The sequence below is a fragment of the Xenopus laevis genome, chromosome 9_10L (assembly GCF_017654675.1).
Source record: "Xenopus laevis strain J_2021 chromosome 9_10L, Xenopus_laevis_v10.1, whole genome shotgun sequence".
NCBI classification, from domain to species: Eukaryota; Metazoa; Chordata; class Amphibia; order Anura; family Pipidae; genus Xenopus; species Xenopus laevis.
The window spans coordinates 128,268,244-128,282,708 of record NC_054387.1 but is presented as its reverse complement, the minus strand read 5'-3'; the positions used below and the strand labels follow the sequence as shown (position 1 = coordinate 128,282,708).

The 14,465-nt window shown below is 40.8% G+C and overlaps 1 protein-coding gene across 2 annotated transcripts; it reads right to left on the bottom strand.

Annotated features, from left to right (window-relative positions):
• Positions 1–6,343: 6,343 nt before the first annotated feature.
• LOC108701743 lies at positions 6,344–14,123 on the bottom strand. Of its 2 annotated transcripts, none has more exons than XR_005964120.1 (5): positions 13,862–14,123; positions 11,199–11,486; positions 9,470–10,116; positions 8,977–9,005; positions 6,344–7,927 (listed from the first exon to the last, which is right to left on the bottom strand). XR_005964120.1 is itself a non-coding variant. In XM_018236760.2 (5 exons), exons 2-5 carry the CDS (start codon positions 11,476–11,478, stop codon positions 7,826–7,828), a joined length of 624 nt encoding a protein of 207 aa, XP_018092249.1. In that variant the 5' UTR covers positions 11,479–11,486; positions 13,862–14,092; the 3' UTR covers positions 6,344–7,825. The 2 variants fall into 2 exon arrangements, 1 of the variants encoding a protein (XP_018092249.1); XM_018236760.2 differs by having other exon boundaries at positions 9,470–9,682; positions 13,862–14,092.
• Positions 14,124–14,465: the final 342 nt, after the last annotated feature.

The following is a 14,465-nucleotide window of genomic DNA, read 5'->3' as shown; positions in this document are numbered from 1 at the left end:
CACACCACCACTCACATCTCACCCCCCCAATCACCACCCCATGCACCCCAACCCCTCATCTCCCATCCAGTCCCCAGTGATGGTGCGGCTAGCAGATAGCATGCCAATTGGGTTGCCACCTTCTGTCCCAGTAACTCCAGACAGGGGGCCGAGCTGAGGCATAATGGGTGGGTCTGTGATGTAGTGGGGGCGGAGTTATGACGTGGTGATCATTGGTTGGCTGATTGCAACGTCAATTATAGGAAATCCTGTGTGGTTTTCCTACTTTGGAAAACCGGGCAGGCAGTTTCGACCCAGACGGCCCTTCAAAAACCTGGCTGTCCAGGTCAAAACCAGACAGGTGGCAACCTTACATACTGACCCTCAATTTTTGCTACCTTCGGCCTGGGCCTTTTCGACCTGCAAACAAATCTGGCCCTGAAACGACCCCAATTTTAGCTGCAGCAGAAATATGCCCAAACCCATAAACTCTAAACCTGCATATTGACACATTATATTCTACAATTCTATATATATATATATATATATATATAATATAATACGATGTGGGTAAGTCGGCACTCTCGTCAAGCAGGTTAAATGTGCCTGGGTGCAGTGTCCAAAAAATTTTTTGAATATATCCAGCAAAGAGGTCCGCACTCTCAGGACTTACAAATAAAATAAAAATGTTTTATTGAAAATAAAGACTAACGTTTCGGCCTCTCCGAGGCCTTTCTCTTGAGAAAGGCCTCGGAGAGGCCGAAACGTTAGTCTTTATTTTCAATAAAACATTTTTATTTTATTTGTAAGTCCTGAGAGTGCGGACCTCTTTGCTGGATATATATATATATATATATATATATATATATATATATATATATATGCAAACATTCCAGTAGAGTTTTCATTTGCCCAGGGGCATGAAGGGAGTGTCTGTAATTTGGCTACCTGCATTTAAAAGGACCGAGCCATTATGTAGGATAAGATGTTGTTTGTATTACTTGGCTAAACTTACTGCAGCACAGACTATAAAGGCAAGGTATATCTTTCCCAGAATGCTCTATGAGACAGAGGAAATGTAAGGAGAAAAACAGGGGCCGTGTTGACTGAAGCTGGAAAAGACATCACTTGTAGAAACGAGGATTTGATGTGAGTGAGCACTCTGCAGAAGAGAAAGGAATTAAGAGAAACGTGTGTATAGTTTGGGAGAGCAGAGGAAAGCCACCTGGGAAATAAGAGTAAAACTTAAATGCTTTTTTTCTCTTTGGAGCTGCACCAATGGAGGCTGGGGTCGTGGAAAAACACGTTTTTTAGATTTCCTGACAGCCAGTGGAATTGTCTCTCCTTGTTTGAGACAAATGAACTTTGATTCTGTCATGAGAAAAGATGCATCAGTTAATAACCATGCTCCAGCAGAATCCTGCCCCAAAATCCATTTTTCAAAAGAGCACCCACAATACATTACAGGGTGGTTAATGTTTAGTGCATTATATAATGGCCAATTCCAGGCAACTTTTCAATTGGTCTTTATCTTTTATAGTTTTTTAATGATTTGCCTTCTTCTGCTGACTCTTTCCAGCTTTCAAATGGGGGGCCACCAGGGCCAGAACTAGGGGTAGGCAGAAGAGGCAGCTCCCTAGGGTGCAACAAAAGGGGGGTGCTGGGAAGGTACCTGTCTTCTGCCTACCACTAGTCCATGTTCCATGTTTTCTCCTGCCTCCCTTGCCTCTGGCGCTCTCTCCCCTCCCCTCCTGCTCTCTCTCTTTCTCTCCTTCCCTCCTGCTCTCTCCCCTGCCGTGCTCTCTCCCCTCCCTTCCGCGATCTCTCTCCTCCCCTCCTGCTCTCTCTCCCTTCCCATGCTCTCTTCCCTCCCCTCTTGTGCTCTCTCCTGTCCTGCTCACTCTCTCCTCCCCACCCGTGCTCTCTCCCCTAACCTCTTGTGCTCTCTCCACTCCCCTCCTGCTCACTCTCCCCTTCTGCTCTCTGTCCCCCTTTCCCTCTGGCTCTCTCTCCCCTCCCATGCTCTCTCCCAGTCCCCTCTTGTGCTCTCTCCCCTCTTGCTCTCTCTCCCCTGCCTTCTGACGCTCTCTCTCCTCCCCTCCTGCTCTCTCTCCCCTCCCATTCTCTCTCCCAGTCCCCTCTTGTGCTCTCTCCCCTCCCCTCCTGCTCTCTCTCCCTTCCCCTCCCTTCCGACGCTCCCACCCACCTCCCCTCCTGCTCTCTCCCCCCTTCCTTCCAACACTCTCTCTCCCTTCCCTTCTGGCACACCCTCCCGCAATCTGCGCATGCATGTGAAGTCAGTCGAGGGGGAGTGCGGTGGCTGGCCAGGTCATCTAGGGCGCCCGGTTGGTTTGGCCCGGGACGGGGGGTCACGACCCATCTAAAAAACCAATGATCTGTAAGGCTACACATTTACTTTTATTTTCTTTTTATTGCTCATCTTTCTTAGGCCTCTCCTATTCATATTCCAGTCTCATATTCAACTCAATGCATGGTTGTTAGGGGAATTTGGACCCTAGCAACCGGATAACTGGAGAGCTGCTGAATAAAAAGCTGAATAACTCAAAAACCGCAAATAATAAACAACTGAACCCAATTGCAAATTGTCTCAGAAAGACAAAACATACTAGCACCGCAAATACATAAAACACATTGAGAAGCAGTGGGGACTTTACCTCCAAATAAATGACATGTAGTGATGGGCAATAATTTCAGACACCTCTAGACCTCCTTACACTTCCAAAAAGCAGGTTTACTGAAGGCTGGAGAAGATTTCAGCTTTGTATGGCTCATAATTAACAAACAAATCATTTGCATTGCTAAACGTGCTCCCCCACCTACTGGTCGATATCAGAATAGCACCCATGAAAGGGAACCAAGTCACGTTTTACTATTGTGCAACTTGGGAAAGTACATTGAGTAAGAGGAACAGGGGTGCAACTACAGAGGAAACAGACCCTGCGGCTGCAGGGGGCCCCAAGCATTATAGGGGCCCCACAAGGCCTTAATTCATATACAATTTCATTAAATATTGGTAAAACATGTCAACTTCTAGTCATTTTGGGGGGCTAAAAAATTATTTGCTGTGGGACCCAGTAATATCTAGTTACACCTCTGAAGAGAATACAAATGTCACAATAGAAATCCCATTCATTTGTTGCATTTTGCTGCATAGAATGAAAAACCATGTGTGAATAAAACACAGGCACAAACCTGCTTGACGTTACTCTGGGTGTTCATTATATTTTCCTGTCACTGCATCCACTGCATTAATTTAATTAAGGACGGACGGACATATGGGGGAGTAGCTGAAAATCGTCTCACTGCTAAATCACTGCATTTGCATACCTCCCAACATTTTGGAAATATAAAGAGCCCACACCCATTTTTGTGGCCACACCCCCTAATTACCATGTTCATTTTACAAAATTTGGCAGGTTATGAAAGTTTGAACATATTTCTGTGTTTTTTTTCCAGTTATTACAGTTTTGCTAATGAAGGTGAATTGCCCTTTAAGCTGTGAGTCTAACTTCTCCCAAGGGACCTGTTATCTTATATTGTTACAATTATTTATTTGCTTATCTCAAAATTGTTACAAAAGTATCTTATCTGCAGCTTTGGCTGTTCTGGGCTCTCTGCCAAAAGTCAATTAAGTTAGAAATATTGTTTCTTTTTCTGTCTGTTCAGTGCAGAGAAAAACTGGACTTTCCAGTACAAATGAGGGACTGCGGGTTGAGCTGTCAAAAGAGGGACTGTCCCTCTAAAAATGGGACAGGTGGGAGGTATGCATTTAACACAATATTCACTTTCTTCCTACTTTCAAAAATCTTATTTTTTAAAAAAAATATATGTCTATACGGCTTCCTGGCCCAATCCATCATATATCATCAGAAGGATTATTAAATATAATTGTACAACCACAGACCCATTATCCGGAAGCCCGTTATCCAGAAAATTACATAAGGCTGTCTCCCATGGACTCCATTTTAATCCAAAATTGTTAAAAAATTTACCATAAACCAAAATGGCTGTTTTTGCCAGAAAAGCAACCTCAACAGAAAGGAATTATATAATGCTGGTATTTGATTCGTTACCTGGAAACCCAATATCCAGAAATCTCCAAATTATGGAAAGGCCGTCTCCCCTAGACTCCATTTATAATTAAATAAAGCAATTTTTTTTAAAATGATTTCCTTTTTCTGTGTAATAATAAAACAGTAGCTTGTACTTGATCCCAACTAAGATATAATTAATCCTTATTGGAGGCAAAACCAGCCTATTGGGTTTATTTAATGTTTACATTATTTTCTAGTAGACTTAAGGCATGAAGATCCAAACTACGGAAAGATCCATTATCTGGAAAACCTCAGATCCTTACCATTCTGGATAACAGGTCCCATACCTGTACTATTGTAGCGTCATCATTTCCCACAATGCTTTACAAATTAAAGGGATATGAATACAAGACCAAACCATTAACATATACAGACAAACATTTCTCCAAATATGATTCTGAGTTACAATTGGATATCGTTAGGAGACAACAGGGGGAGTGCTGCCTTTACTCACGAAAGCTTAAATCCTAAGCTAAAGCTTAAATGGGTGGTTCACCTTAAAATGAAACTTTAATATAACATAGATCTTGGTGTTCCCACTCAATTTACATTTAGACAATTGAAAGTGAAAATTTGGAGTAGTTTCACCAACAATGAAGATTCCCCTCAACACCACCAATTTACTAAAAGGAGAATACAACAAATTTTGGAGACTTAACTATGCGGTGGAGAAAATTCTCTTTGCATTGGACTAAATTCTCTTCTCTCCAGGTGAACTTTCTCCAGAGAAATCTCTCCAGGTTCAGGCTGGTGAAATACAATTATAAAGATAAAGCAGCCACTTTTAAATCTATTTAAATTTTCTCCATGGCTAGAGAATTTTCTCTAGAGAATTTCCCCCACTACTATTGCATTGGGATAATATACTGGTCGAATTTTCACAGACAATTTACGCCAGGAGAACATTCAACCCATTTCTCTTGAAAAAGTGAACTTAGCATTTTTAGTAAATAAGAGATGTGTTATGAAAATATACCTGGTGAATTGAGGTAAAGTTAGATGAAGAGAAAATTAACAGGATAGTAAATTAGATTAAATTAAAACTATCCCGGGGTCTTACTAGACCTCTCAAAACAAGGACGTTGATGTCACTTGAAGACAATTCATTTGGAGGAAGGCTCTGCATCTCATAAGACCCTTGTCATAAACCCCTGGCCATTCTGTCTTCTACAAAACCCATTAAACATACCTCAACCCACAGTCCCGGATTGTTACTGAAATGTCCCGACTTTCACTTTGATCTCCTGCACTGAACAGCCAGAAAAAGATACAACGTTTCTAAAACTTAATTGGCTTTTTGCCTGGAGCCCAGAACATTCAGCACCTGCCCTTAGATACAACTGTAACTAATAAGATAAGCAAAGATACAATTGTAGCTATTTAAGATAAGCAGATCTCTTGGGAGAAATGAGACTTGCAGCTTAAAGGGCAATTTCACCTTCATTAGCAAAACTGTAATACCATATACAACATTGCCCTAAAACCCCCAGAAATGTGTTCAAGCTTTCCATATCCTGCCAAACGTTGTAAAATGGACATGGTATTTAGGGGGTGTGGCCACAAAATGGGGTGTGGCCATAAAATGTTTGTACCACACTACATGCGGCAGAACTTTTTGTCCCTCGTTCAATAGTCCTCTTACAGCTGTGTGATTACCCATTAACCAAGTTATTATATTTCAGGGTCAGCTCTCAACTTGCTAAAGATTTATAAAGGGACACCGTATGGGTAGGGGGTTGGATAACCAATACGTGGCAGTTTGTGGCTGGCTGTATGGAAATGTACAACAGATATCTGCCATGAGGGTGAAATACGGTACATAGTAACATAATAAGTTAGGATGAAAAAAAGACACACGCCAATCAAGTTCAACCTTTTAAGTCTATATATATAACTTGCCTAACTGCCAGTTGATTTTATATTTATGATGATATTATCTACAAGGACTCCAAGGTCCTTTTCCATTATGGATTTGCCTAGTGCAGTCCCATTAAGGGTATAAGTGGATATTCTTACATCCCAGGTGACTTTACATTTATCAACATTGAATGTCATCTGCCACTTAGCTGCCCAGATTGCCAGTTTGTCAAGATCCTGTTGCAAGTGCCACATTCCTAGATGGAATTAATTGGGCTGGATAATTGGGCTGGAAATACAATGCAATAAACTTGTTCTCCTTGAAGCCATCATATCTACTCATACAGGATAGAGATAAAGGTTGTGTAGATTCAAATGAATACTTCTCATGGTTTTTGTGTTACTGGTTCTTTATTATTGAACATGAAGTCGAGTATTTACAGTATTATTACAATATCCCTGGGGTATAGGTAACATTTGACATTATTGGGTAATCCATAAAGCGGCCAACAACCAGGATGTATATGGCACAGCCGACCGGTGCTCTGTGTGGCGATAGCTTTGCATGACTATGATCCATCCATGTTGGTTGGGGACTTCTGGTGCCAGTTCTGGGAGGGTCTGAAATCAGAACTTATTGAACCTGTTGCAGTATCTTTAGTGCTATATTTGATAGGTGTCCTGTGGGTTTCTTAGTTTACATAGCTGTGATTCCAGCATCCACATCTAACCTTAATTTTACTTACTGTCTACATCTCCATTGTGTTATCTTTCGGCATCAACTCATTGTCCTTCATCACACAGCCACATCTTACTCTATAAATCTCAGGACTCTCTCTCTCTCTCTCTCTCTCTCTCTCTCTCTCTCTCTCTCTCTCTCTCTCTCTAGTCCTCATTGAATGCAATCTCCAGGCTGAATCTCTTCTTTCAGTCATTAAGAAAGTAAGGAGGTTATTTACTAAAATCCAAATATTTACTAAAATAAAAAAGCTAGACCAAACTCCCATGCCCGATTTTGCCTTATGTATTAATAAAATAACTTGAATAAATCAGATCAGGAAAAGCCAGATAAAATTGAGCGAAAACCAGAATCGTATGTTTTTTTCTGACTTTTTTCCCGAATCGCTTGATTTTTTATGGGTTTTTGCCTAAAAACCCTGAATTTATAGGATTACGGGGCTGAACCCAACGCAAACTTCGATAACTTCCAATTGGGATAGGTGCCTCTCCCATTGACTTATACATGACCTCAACAGGTCTGAGATGGCCAATTTTCGGATTCGGCTTTTTGCAGCATTGGCTTATAATAAATCTAAAAAAAAAATTGTTTTTTTTCCCCAAAAAGCCAGTTCAGATAAATTCATAGTTTAGTAAATGATCCCTAAGAGTCAGAAATTTGCCTGCAATCCGTGTTTTATTTACTTACAATGGAGAGTCATTTCCAGAATCCCAGTTTGGTTTTGGACTTGAAACTGAGAAATGTACATCCACGCTGGTTAATGGCACACATGTTTCATTCATGTTTTTATAGTGTCCCTTCCAACTAGTAACTTAGTTCAGGTGTTTATTCCAAGGCTTGTGTCTGTGCAACTGCCAGCTTGATGTAACCGCCAGCTTGATGTAACCGCCAGCTTGATGTAACCGCCAGCTTGATGTAACCGCCAGCTTGATGTAACCGCCAGCTTGATGCAAGGCCAAACTAACTTTTAACAGGAAGGGGCAGCATGAGTTATTTTACATTATATCCTACATTAAAAACTGCATCCTGAAAAATTACATATATTATATCCCAAATATGTGATGTTTGCAAAGGCTTACACCACCTTCTCAAGCTATCCCTAGTCCATAATCATTTTGTGTGTCCTTCAGCTTCATTATATCAGATGTTCCTCAGCAGCGTATATTATTATTCCAATAATGAAAAACACAAAAATAATGACAACAATTATCAGTCCAATTTTGCAAGGGCCATTTACCTGAAACAAAGAAAACAGATTTAATGACCTTCTACTAGGCCTTCCCTGGATGTTTTCAAACAGTTTTAACAGGGCTCTATGTATTAATGTTTAGTATTCATTAAAAAAAAAATACTGGCCTTTCAGGGTTCACACTTTCTTTTCAGCTGCAAAACGATTTGTTGTCCAAGTATTTAACTCCCACCCCTCACTTTACGATTTGTATCGAAGAATAACAATTCAAGTTAAAGATTTCACTGGCTCAACTTTTTTTGTTATTGCAACTGGTTGTACTTTAGCTTACATTTTTGGCAATCCACATGGATATCCAAACAACGATGACCCTACATCTGGGTAACAGCCCAAACTAGTAGATTAGAATGAAACGGGCATGTTTCTATTCCAGTATATACAGAACACTGTTGGCCCAGCGATGCACTGCTAGCCCAGTGATTATTATTATTAACATGTATTTATATCGCGCCAACATATTGTGCTGCACTGTTGGCCCAGCGATGTATTGTTTAGAGTCCTGCATCGGGAAGGGTCGGATACCCACGTATGAATACCCGCAAAGTGGTTGGGTTTTGGGCAAAAAGTCCCCAATTCCTTGGCCATGCGGGCAGTTCGAGAGTAACCCTGCTGGGTACCCAACAAAGGTGCAGCATTTATCCCTCCCACCGACCATTCTAGTTTTTAATTTTTTGTGGGATGATTCGGCACCGAAGTGACAGCATTTCAGGGCAAATGCGGCGTTACTTCCGTGTCTCCCGGGTCAGACTGTTGATTGGCCTATTGTGGGTCAAGTATCGGGTACAAGAGGGTAAAATTGCGGGTTCAGGGGACAGGTACAGGTCGGGTAAGTTTTTAAAAAAATGGACCTGCGCAGGACTCTAGCACTATTGGGCCAACGATGCATTGATCATCAGTAACATTCAGATTAACCAATCCGGCCAATCTCTGTGCCCAAGGTCACCTGTACTTATGAAACACATTATACACAGTTTTGTTTGCTATTTCTTTTCCATAGTTTGTTAATTTAAGTAACAGTTATGAGAGCTGTGACTTACACTGCAATCCTTCCTGGTTTGATGATGATCTGTTAGAAGGAGAAGAATCTTAATTAGCAAAACGTGAAAACATTCATCTTCTGAGAATATATTTCCTCTGAATGTAAAGGGACGACACAACTGTGGCTACACCTGCACTCTAATTAAAACGGTTTCGCCCAATAAACGTGTCATTAAGTTTTAATTTGGATACAGATGTAGGCACCGCTATCTATATTCTGATTCAGAATGGTGGACTGAGGAAAAAAATATACTCCATTTGTTTTACTGAATTCATATGCATTTGTAGCAAACACGGTTTATTTATTAATACAAGTGCATATAATCATTATTATCACTAATGGAAGAGTGCCCTCTACTGGGCAGATTTTCCTTATTTACCAAGAAAGACTTTTTAAAAAAGTTTTATATACTAAATATATGGCTCGTTTGTGCAACATCCCTAAAACGGATTGAACATTTCAGACTTATGATGAGACAATTTGGTATTTACCTTTTATTATTTTGACAAGATGTGCCACTTTGGGGTCAGGAATCACATTCTTCTGCGCATTACCTAGAGGGATCCTTTCTTTCTCTATGGTACTGAATAGGAACAAGTCCCTTGCCAAATTGCCTATACTTGGCTGCTGCTCCAGTATGCGGTACTTCTCTGCAGAACTGCTGTCGTTCAGGTCATCAATGACAACAATTACATTCTCTTTCCCTGCACACAAGGACAATCATTCAGATGAAGCAGAATACAACAATTTATACTAGACATGTATAGCGAGGAGATTGGAGAGCCCTCCGTGTTGCAACCTGTTTCTATACAGGCTTTCTAAGGAAGTCATTACCAGTGCACATTTATGGAAGGAGTGCATTGTTTTGGCACAAGTTACAGACAATTCTTGGCACGCCACAATTCATCTTCATAGCTGTGCGCAGAAAACCTGTTCTTCTAGTGCTATATATTTGTTTAGAACAACTAATGGGAGCAGCTTCAAGCAAATTCTACATGAGGTGCAGCTATTCAGGGTCTCGGTCTTCTTATATAAATGACTTTGGTTATGGAGGAACATGGTGTTGCTGTTCCATAGTGCTGGAGTCCAGCTTTGCAAATCTGCTGGTGCTTCTACACTCTCAATCTTTTTGGATTTTCTAAAAAAAAAAAAAAAACATGTTTGTTAAATGGCTCTAAAATATGAATGTGACAGTGGGGGTCATTTATCAACACTGGGCAAATTTGCCCATGTCAGTAACCCATGGCAACCAATCAAATTGCTGCATTCGTTGTTCTACTTGCGCCTGGCTTTAAAAAAAGCTAATCACTGATTGGTTGATATACTGTAGGTAACTGCCCATGGGCAAATTTGCCCTTTGTTGATAAATGAGCCCCACTGACTTTAGACTGTATGCTCCACTGGCTCAGGTTCTGCTGTTCTCATCAGGCACAAAGGAACCCCCTATTAATAGCCAACCGCTAAGGCAGAAAAGCACCAAAGGACAGGGTTTGTGAATAGTTGAGGGGTTCCTACAGTCATAAATAAACAATGGTGTGTGGCTCTGTTTTTTGTACAAAAAATTCAAAATTAGAAAAGAACAAAGGAAAAAAGTAATTTGGCAGTCTCTCCCCAGGAGAACCCCCAGTCTAAGGGCTGTCAGTCGTTTTGAAGTATACCAAGAATTCAAGGTGGGAAGAGACCCACTGGAAGTAAAACAGTAGCCCAAGGCTATAGTTCATAGGCTCAGAGGCCTATAAGTAAGTGCCCATTTTGGCACAAAACGTATTAGGCTTATGAATGTCCTAATAAAGTCTTTTATTAATATAATATATTATTATTAATACTTAGGCTACTGCTTTACTTCCAGTGGGTTTCTTCCCACCATGAAAGTTTGGTTCCTACAGTCACTACAGTAACTTTGGTGACATCCATGCCACCTCCTTCCCCAACCTAACTTCAGGATGTTCCTTATTATCCTAGTAGGAATTGTGTGCCAAATGGACCATTTTATACAGGAGGTCATTTACTTAGACCTAGACAGAAGTGCAAGAGCACTAAGGTCCCTTAGTGCTCAAAAGATCTCCTGTATGAGGTCTGTCCTTAACACCTGCCATAGAGCTGCTGCACCCTTACTTGCACATCTGAATCAAAGGCAAATCATTCACCTTGGAGGTGGGGTGCAAAAAAAAAAAACCCACACCGTACAGACCTGCTCCAAATTTTACACGTTATCCTTACCAAGGATGGTGCACAGAGAATCAAGTTGAACATCGTACATTGAGTCGATCACATCGGTGATGTTTATCCTCCCTCTGTCCCTTGTGTGATACAGAATGGCAAAGGTGCATTTGCGGACTGCTTCATGGAAGTTCTCATCACTGTTATTGCCAATGTACACCGGTCTGATGTCTGGGACTGCAGAATATTTCAAAAGGCAGTTGATCAGCCACTCATAGCTGGACCGATCATCTCGGGAGAAGATTCCAAGCAATGGTTTCTTTATGTGCTCTCTAGGCATTCTCCTTTCTAATGAAAATAAAGTTACAATGTAAGCCATGCTGTTTGGATTGAGTCTCCATGGTCCTCTTTGATACCATAAGACCATTAGTTTTCTTGCTCTTTAAAATGGTAAATAATTGATTTGAAACCAATTTGCAGTGTGGTCCCATTGATTCCTAAACATGGTCTAGGACCCCAGAGTAAATAGTTAAGAAACCCTGGCTTATGCTATGCGTCTTTCTCATGGCACACACCCAACTCCATCATGGCTCTTAGTGCAAAATGAAGGTACATCTGTAGCAGGGAATTAAATATTGGAATAGGACTAACAGGAGTGGGTATATAGGAAGATTACGGACAGAAGACTTATATAAGGGGAGTCTTTGGTTGAACATTAGGGTTTGGAAGCTGGAGATAAAAGATCAGTAAATAGTGAAGGGGCGAATAGGACCTGTTTCGCTTTCATCGAAATCCATGGAAGCCTATGGGTCGACAAATTTTCTTTTTTTGACTGCGACAACATTTTTTCACCCATTAAAGTCTATGCGTGTCATTTTGCAGCGAGACTTCGTAAAATTATTTGGAAAACTTACATGACTCCATATCAATTTAAATATAATGTACAGTTGTCCTGCATTTATAAGAAATGTGTCTGGGCTTCCAATGTCATTTATATATGCTGCCAGAAGAAGGAACCATGCATGGTATTACTTAAACCCTAGCAACCTCATACCTTAAAGGGGTGGTTCATCTTTAAGTTAACTTTTAGTATTTTATAGAATGGCTAAGTCTAAGCAACCTTTTAATTGGTCTTTATTTTTTCTTTTTTATCATTTATTGTTATTGCTACTTTTTCATACTCATCAGCCCCTCTCCTATTCATATTCCAGTCTCTTATTCAACCCAATTCTTGGTTGCTAGGGTAATAAGGAGCCTAGCAACCAAATGGCAGAAACTGCAAACTGGAGATCTTCTGAATAAAATGCTAAATAAATCAAAAACCACAAATAATAAAAAATGAAAACCAATTGCAAACTCTCTACATCCTACTAAAAGTTTATTAAAAGGTAAACAAACCCCTTAAGGGACTATTCCTACCAGAATTATTTATTTAAAGCTGCTAGCCAAGATACAATCTACTAAATCTCCACAGGCAGGGCAAGGTAGTGCATTATTGTCTATTGGGCCCACCCAAAGGGGCAAATAAATTAAGCAAAATCCTGTACATACTAAGAATAAATGTAGTACTGGACTTTTAAAACATTAGGAAATAATAAGTCAAAGTCAGATATCGATTGTGCTTTTCACCAGGTGTGTGTAACAGATATCTCAGTTTCTTCTTGTCTTCGATTCTATGAGACTCATGATTACAATTTGGGCGTTTACTGCCCATGTGACACTATCGTTATGCTGGTCACACTCACAGGCAGATCCAACAGCTGAAAGACCGAATTGGCTTCATATGTGGTGGGCCAGATCCACCAAGAGCACACAAATGCTTTCGCAGATGACCTGATAACTGAATCCCTCTGAACATCCCAAGACCAAATACATCAAACATCTATCACTGGACGACACAATTTTTTTAAAAAAATACTAAGGATGGGGTTTCCCCTTATATTTTAATGTCCAGTTTATTTGGGCTTTCTATATAAAGTGGTAGATTTGCCAGTCATTCATGTCACCTTCAAGATGGGGGGCAGACGTATCTAGGGTTGGAATTGCCTTCAGGCCAGGTTCCTCTGCCACTGCTCCAAGCATATGCGGCACCGGGAGCCAAATGTACCAAGGGACCAATGATTTCACCGGCCCAATAATACTTAAACATTGCCAATAATTCCAGTGTGAAATGTGGCTTTTAAAAGGTGTAGCCAACATTGGTCACCTCCATTGCAGACCCCCTTGTTCATCCATGGGTTCCATACTAAGTTTTGACATCCAGATTTGTATCAGGGCCCAGTCCCTACGACAGGGGTCCATAACCTTTTTAACCATGGAGCCACATTCAAATGTAAAAAGAGTTGGGGGGGTAACACAAGCTTGAAAAAAGTTCCTGGGTTGCCAAATAAAATATATGGTTGGATATTTGGTAGCCCTTGGTGGGCTGACAGCCTACAGGAGGCTCTGTTTGGCCATAAACCAGTTTTTTCTTCAACCAAATCTTTCCTCCAAGCTAGAAATTAAAAAATAAGCACCTGCTTTGAGGCCATTGAGAGCAATATCCAAGGGGTCGGTGAACAACAGGTTGCTCACGAACCACTGGTTGGGGATCACTGCCCTACGATATCAGGACCCATTCTCTACCACCACCACAGGCTATACCAACTACAAGCAGGTCCCAGAAGAATGACAGAATAGAAATTGACACCAATATTCCCGAATCCTATTCCTTATCCACTTACCCTGGAACAAGTGCCAAACTGGATTTGTTCATCAGATGATCCTGGTAGCTGGGAGCAATAGTTTGAGTTGCAAGGGGGTATTATCCTTAGCAAATCCCATGCGCTGTGACACCTTTACTTTCACATTGCAAAATAATTTCTCTGCTTCTGCACCAGACTCGTTAGGTCACATTCCTGTATTACTAGTTTCTTGTGAACTTTGTATGCTTTAGCATCCGGGATGGGCGCCTTCTCTGCCATTGTCATGTGAGCAATGTAAGATACGACTATGTATAACATTACCAACAAAGGAGGGGTGTGTCTGTACACTGTACTGGGCGCGGTTCTATTAGCAGCGCAATATTAATAGTGTTAAAGGAGAACATAGTAACATAGTAAGTAAGGTTGAAAAAAGACACATGTCCATCGAGTTCAACCTTTTTTTTTTTTTTTTTTTTATATTAACTACCTATCTGCCAGTTGATCCAGAGGAAGGCAAAAAAAAAACCCATCTGAAGCCTCTCCAATTTGCCTCAGAGGGGGAAAAATTCCTTCCTGACTCCAAAATGGCAATCGGACTAGTCCCTGGATCAACTTGTACTATGAGCTATCTCCCATAACCCTG